This window comes from Gekko japonicus, unplaced genomic scaffold (assembly GCF_001447785.1).
Source record: "Gekko japonicus isolate JY-2015 unplaced genomic scaffold, Gekko_japonicus_V1.1 scaffold5, whole genome shotgun sequence".
In the NCBI taxonomy this organism is placed as follows: Eukaryota; Metazoa; Chordata; class Lepidosauria; order Squamata; family Gekkonidae; genus Gekko; species Gekko japonicus.
The window spans coordinates 1,449,326-1,455,795 of NW_015168652.1; the positions used below are offsets into that span (position 1 = coordinate 1,449,326).

General features: G+C 38.6%; 1 protein-coding gene across 1 annotated transcript in view; it reads left to right on the forward strand.

Annotated features, from left to right (window-relative positions):
* Positions 1-6,470, forward strand: part of RELN (reelin) — a 585,476-nt gene that overhangs the window by 88,634 nt on the left and 490,372 nt on the right. Inside the window, exon 2 of the mRNA XM_015415052.1 lies at positions 5,408-5,518. Within this exon, the coding sequence (XP_015270538.1) occupies positions 5,408-5,518 (111 nt within the window). The remainder of the gene's footprint in view (positions 1-5,407; positions 5,519-6,470) is intronic.

The following is a 6,470-nucleotide window of genomic DNA, read 5'->3' on the forward strand; positions in this document are numbered from 1 at the left end:
CCCCGTCCGCCTGCTTCCCCCCCCCGCTCGCCGGCCTCGCCCCCCCCAACGCTCACGGCCCGGTTCCCATCAGTTTTTAGCAGTATGTAGAGGCAGAAACTTGGAGGGTTATTTGCCACTATCTTGGCTCTCGCCTGGTCATTTGTAAATAAGGGAACAACACAGTCAAAGGGATCCATCTCCAGAACCCCCTGCCCTCTTGATTCTTAACATCCCTTAGGTCAGTGATGGCGAACCTTTTAGAGACCGAGCGCCCAAACTGCGACCCCAACACAGCAATTTAACCTGAATACTGAGGTTTTACTTTAGAAAAAAAACATACAACTCAAAGTAAGGAAAGCAATCCCAAATGCTTTCATTTACTTAAAATTATTTGGCAGAGAATTCAATACTTTAATGATGGTCTGGGTCTAGCTGGGGCAATGGCACGTGTGCCCACAGAGAGGGCTCTGAGTGCCACCTCTGGCACCCGTGCCATAGGTTCGCCACCACTGCCTTAGGTAATCCCACTGCCCCCCAGGGGGCGATACCACCCATGTTGGAAATTACTGTTCTAAAGTACATTAGGTTGTGCCAAATGCAACCCAAAACAAAGTGTTACATCATGCTACACCTAAAAAACATTTTGTATATATTTTCCTCATATGGTATTGCTCGTGTGTATTTTATTGCTATCCATATTTTAGACCAATCATCTATATCAATATTATGACCGAAATCTTTCATCCAAGAGATCATTGGAACTTTCACTGTTTCATCTTGTAAATAATCAAATAGAAGGAAATTATACAATTTCTGTATCATATCACTCAAGGGTACCCAAATTTTATCTAAATCTTCTTTTATCTTTAATCCTTTTATCTTTTCATTGTCTCTAATTAAGTTATTTAAGGTTTCTAGTGTAAATATGAATAGTAAGGGAGATAGTGGACATCCTTGTCTTGCACCTTTTTGTATCTTGATGTTTTGGGTTGTATCTCCATTAACTATTACATTCGCCTACTGTTCCATACATATGGCTTTGATGTTTGAGAAGAATTTTATACCACAGTCCCATATCTCTAGTTTTTGTAGTAGAAATTCCCAGCTTACATTATCAAAGGCCTTTTCAGCGTCAATGCCATCTGTTTTTCTGGATGTCGTTTATAATATTCCAGTATTTTTTACTGTTAGTTTTAATTTGGCATTTCAGGAGAAATTCAGCCTGATCTTGATGTATGATTTGAACCAGTACTCTTTTCATTCTAGTGGCTAAAATTGTTGCAAAAATTTTATAATCTACTTTCAATAATGATATGGGTCTGTAATTTTTAATCTCTTTTTCGTCTGAATTTAATTTGTGAATTAAAGTAATTGCAGCTTGGTTTCATGTATTTGGTAGCTTTTGCATTTTTGCTATATTTTGTATTACTTATTTTAATGGTAGAAATATTTGTTCTTCGAAGACTTGATATAATTCTGCTGGGAATCCATCTGGACCCGGTGTTTTTCTTTCTTTTTGTTTCTTTATTGCTTTTGTTAACTCGCAGTGATTTTATCATTTAGAATCATTTTTTGGTTTTCATCAAATTCATCAAAAATTTCTTGTTCCATTTATATAGAATTTTTTTCACATACTGTGTATTCTGAACATTTTGTTCATATAAATTTTTATAGAAATTTTCTATTATCCTTTTTATATCTTGACAGTTGAATTTTTCCTCTCCTTTTTCATTTCTTAAAGCTTTAATTGCCTTTCCCCCACTTTCCTTTCTTAACTTATAAGCTAGCCAACGTGAGGGTTTATTTGCATTTTCAAAGTAAAATTGTTTGGTGTATTCCAAGTTTTTAGCAATTTCTTGTGTCAATATTAAGTTTAACTGATGTTGTAATAATTTTAACTTTAATTTTGTTTTTGTTATATTATTGTTTCTTTTCATTTTATCTTCTTTTTAAAAAAATTTCTAAGTTACTATATTGAATTTTCTTTTGTTTATTTTTCCATGCTTCTTGATTTATAAACCAACCTCTCATGAAGGTTTTAAATACATCCCATACTATATTGAGTGGTGTTTCTGCTTGGAGATTTGATTTGAAGAATTCTTGAATTTCTATTCTAGTTTTTGTTACAAATTTCTCATCATGTAATAAATTTTTGTTCAAAGTCCAACGTCTCTTCTTTGTTGATTCTTTTAGTGTTAACATTATTGGATTGTGGTCTGCAAATGTATTAGGTAACATCTCCATTTCGATTATATCCTTAACTATCAACATTGAAATCCACGCCATGTCAATTCGCAACCATGAGTTGTGTCTGGATGAGTAATATGTAAAATCTCTCTTGTTATGATTTCTAACTCTCCAAGCATCCATTATGTTTTGTTCTTCTACTAGCTGCAGAAAGATGTTTGATAAGCTATTTCCAGATCGTTTTCTTTTAGATTGTTTTTTCCTATCTAACTCTGGATCATACACAGCATTGTAGTCCCCTATAATACAAATATCATCATATGTTAAGGTTACTAGTATTTCTTGAAGTTTTTTGAAGACGTTATCTTGATTTTGATTGGGTGCGTATATGTTGGCAATTAGTGTCTTTTTATTTTGTATTGTTATCGTGATTGCCACAATTCTTCCATCATTTGAAGTATATGTTAGTTCTGGGCAAAAATGTTCTTTGCCATATATGGCAACACCTTTTTTCTTTTTTAAGTCCGATGAGGAAAAGACTCTGCCTAGTTTCTTTGAGGTTAGGTATTTTTCATCTTCTGTCTTGATGTGAGTCTCTTGTAGGCAAGATATATCTGGTTTAATTTTGTTTATTTGGTGGAAAATTCTTTTTCTTTTTTGTGGACTATTCAATCCATTATTGACCGAAAATATCTTTAATTTACTTCTTGCCTCCATTTTTGTTTATATTTTTCTTTGTCTTTGCTCTATATTGGTATCTTGTTAAAATTTGAGATAGGATAAAGCTTGGTCTTTTCTTTCCTTTAGATTTATTTTTCTTTTCCGTTTCTTCTGCTTTTGCATCATTGGTTTCTTCCTCAAATTCACTAGTTTCTTCTTCTTCTCCTTGCTACCCTAAGTTTTCACCATTTCTTTCTAAGAATTCTTTAATTTTGAATGTCGAGTCAATTTTTTGTCTTCTTCCTTGATAGTTAAATAAGATGCCTTCTGGGAATAGCCATCTAAATGTAATTTTGTTTGTTTGTAGAAGATTGGTTAATATCATATAACTCTGTCTTTTCCCCCTGACTCTCCAGGGTACATCTTTTAGATTTCTTATTTCTTTATCTTGTATTTTCACTGTGATTTCATTTGATGCTTTGAGAATTTTATCTCTCATATGTCTTTTGTTAAATTTGATATGCACCTCCCTGGGCATTATATGTCTTCTTCCATTTATAGCACATGTTGATTTCAGTTAGTTTAATAGTGATAGGCTTCAATTCTCAGTGCTTTTTTAAAGATTTCGGGGAGAGGTCAAGGAAGACTTGTATTTTCTTATCCAAATAAAGTAGGAAGCCCTTTATTCTAGCTTCCTGTAGATTCCTCTGCTTGGTACGGTTGTCCAGAAATTCCACAATAATATCTCTCAGCCCTTTGATGCAAGGAATATTAGCTGGCCCTAGCCTGTATGCTCTGCCGATGGTGGGAGCTATACCCTTCTCAATGTTCAAAACTGAAGTGAGTCATGATACCAGAAAGATAGGAAGGTTCGTGGTGCCTTCCTCATCCTCAGCAATTCCTCTGAATTTTAAATGGTTTTGATGGAGTCTGTTTTTGAGGACAGTAAATCTGTTGGTAACCCAGGCTTCCCATTGCTGAAGGTGTCGTATTTTGTCCTGGGCCGTAAGCCCCAATTCCATTGTGGCCTCGGCCATTTGAGAGATTTGCTGAAGGGATATTTTTATTTCTCCAGCTGGTCTGCAAGAGGTTTGAGAAGGGCAGTAATTTGGTTTAGGATACTTGTCTTAAGTAGCTGAAGGACTCAGCAAGATCTTGTTTAGTGATAACAGCGCTAATAGACGGAGCAGCCATTGTAAGTCTTTCTTTCCCTTCTATGGGCATGCTGGTGGTTGGCTCTCCCAACTGAAAAAAGGCTTTACAGATTGGGAGCTGGGTGCAGGATTTTTATTTTTAGAGCCCCCCAGACTTCCCCATACCTGAGGTTTGCTGTGAGATGCTGTGTTATTAGTCTGGTTGGTAAAAAGCCGGGGAAAGGGACCGGAGCTCAGGCTTTACGCGTCCGCCATACTTGCGATTGATGCCACGCCCTCTCATAATGTACATTTTGGAATGTTAGCAACTGCCTTGGTGACCCTTATGAGGGCCCCATGAGGGGGGTATAAATTTATTAATTTTTTAAAAAAATGTGTACAGATATTCCAGATATGAGTACACAGATGTGCTTGCAGTGTACTCTCAGCATGGCACAATTTGTGAATTTTATCACTAGAGGTTAATGTTACAGTTGGTAACTTCTTAATCAATAGCATATAATTTTGGAACTACTGTTCCAGTTGTATTTGTAGATCTCTGAGGAATAGAAGCTGATTTTCAAGTATGTGCCTTTGTTTTCATTTGCTTGTTATTTAAGGCAAGCCCTTCATTTCAGTCTTTTCTTGATGTTCCCTTTATAGTCTGCAAAAGTGAATGTTTAGTTTAATGCCAAAGAAGAGGCTGGCTATGCTTGATCTGCTTTCATTAAATACCCAGGGCACTGGCTATGAAGGTATTTAAGGACCAGTTTAGAAGTCATGCACTGCCTGCGTTTGCCATTCATGTATTGTTAACCCATATTCTGGGGAGTAAGATTTAAATGTACATTCCACACATGCCACATTTGTATGCCAGTTGCCTGCAGGCCTATGCAACCTTGCCATGCAAGTTGGTTGGGTAGGGTTACCAGGTCCCCCGGGGGGTGGGGGTTTGCCCACTCAATGGGCCCTTTACCTGCCGGCCCAGATCTGGCCGCCGGGGGAAGCCCCAACCCAAAGTGCCGGGATTGCGGTGACGTGCCCAGCATGATTGATGATGTTCACCCAGAGGTGATGTCATTGCACCAGGCACATTGCAGGGGGACACTCTATTATTCAAGGGAAAACACTGTGTTTCCCCCTTGAATGTTAGTAGCCCCGCCCCCAACGTGCCCGATGTGATGATGTAACTTCTGGGCATTGTCATTGAAGTGCATGCCAAAGATGCCCCAGAGAGGGGCTGGGATCCCCCCACTGCAACAAAGGTAAGACCTGGCAACCCTAGGGTTGGGATTGGGTAGCAAAGCAGACATGTGTGTTACCTTTTCCTTTTGGCAGCAAATGTAGCCAGTGAATAAAGTTTTAACAGCATAGGTAATGAAATATGTTGGAATCTTCCTTGATTTGGAAATCTTCAGGATTTTTTTGCATTTCTTCTATTTCAGTGACTATATCAACAAGCACCTTTTTTGATGGCTTACTGGTCACAGGACTCTATACATCTACCAGTGTTCAGGCTTCCCAGAGTATTGGTGGTTCCAGTGCTTTTGGATTTGGTAAGTCCCAAATGATTTAATATAAAGAGCATTATATATAAATATATATGTTAATGTCAATCTGAAACTATTTGACCATCCAGGTATTCAAATGTTGTCATTCTTTTCTAAAACTTTACAAGCTCTAAACAAAATCAGTCAGAATATTAATTAAATAAAATAGTTTTCTCTGCAAAGCACCCTGAACAGTAGAGAGTAGCTAGAGACCAAGAAGAAAGGAATTACTTAACCCTTCCCCTACCCGCCACTTTTCCTGAAACTGTCCTTGCCCAGCTATCCCCTCCCCCCGTTCTGGAATTGTGCTTACTTCACCAACTCAGGATTGAAACTCTGTGGAGAGAAGGGGGCAGGGTTGTCTGTGGAAATAACTAGCAGGGAAAAGAATTAAGCACATTCCTTCTTGAATGCAAATTTTCCATGTCTGAGAGCATTTTGTGATTGCTAGGAGGCTACCACAACTTTATTGCACTCAGCTACAGAGTAATTTGAAGTGTGTTTCTGACACACATGGAGGAAAATGACTTGCTTAAGAACGTGTCTAGTATGTTACAGGCTACCATGAAGTAGGGTTGCCAAATCCCTGCTGGGGGCAGGGGAACTCATGCCCCCAGTGGGCCCTTCCTGCCACTATTTAGAGAAAAAGGGGTCTGTGTGGTGACCAGTGTCCCAAAATGCTGACAGAGTTTGAGTCCAGTGGCACCTTTAAGACCAACAAAGTTTTATGCTAGGTACAAGCTTTTGTGTACATGCACACTTCTTCAGATACATTGAAATGGAAGTTAGTAGTACACACACATATACATACACACACACACACATATACACACACACACGAAAGAAGACCCGCGAAACTCGCGGAAGGGGGCGGGGGAGCTCCAAACTCGGCAGCCAGAGGAATCAGCAGGAGCAGGTAAGCTCTCCCCCACCATCCCGCCAGTTCCTCCGTCTCCTC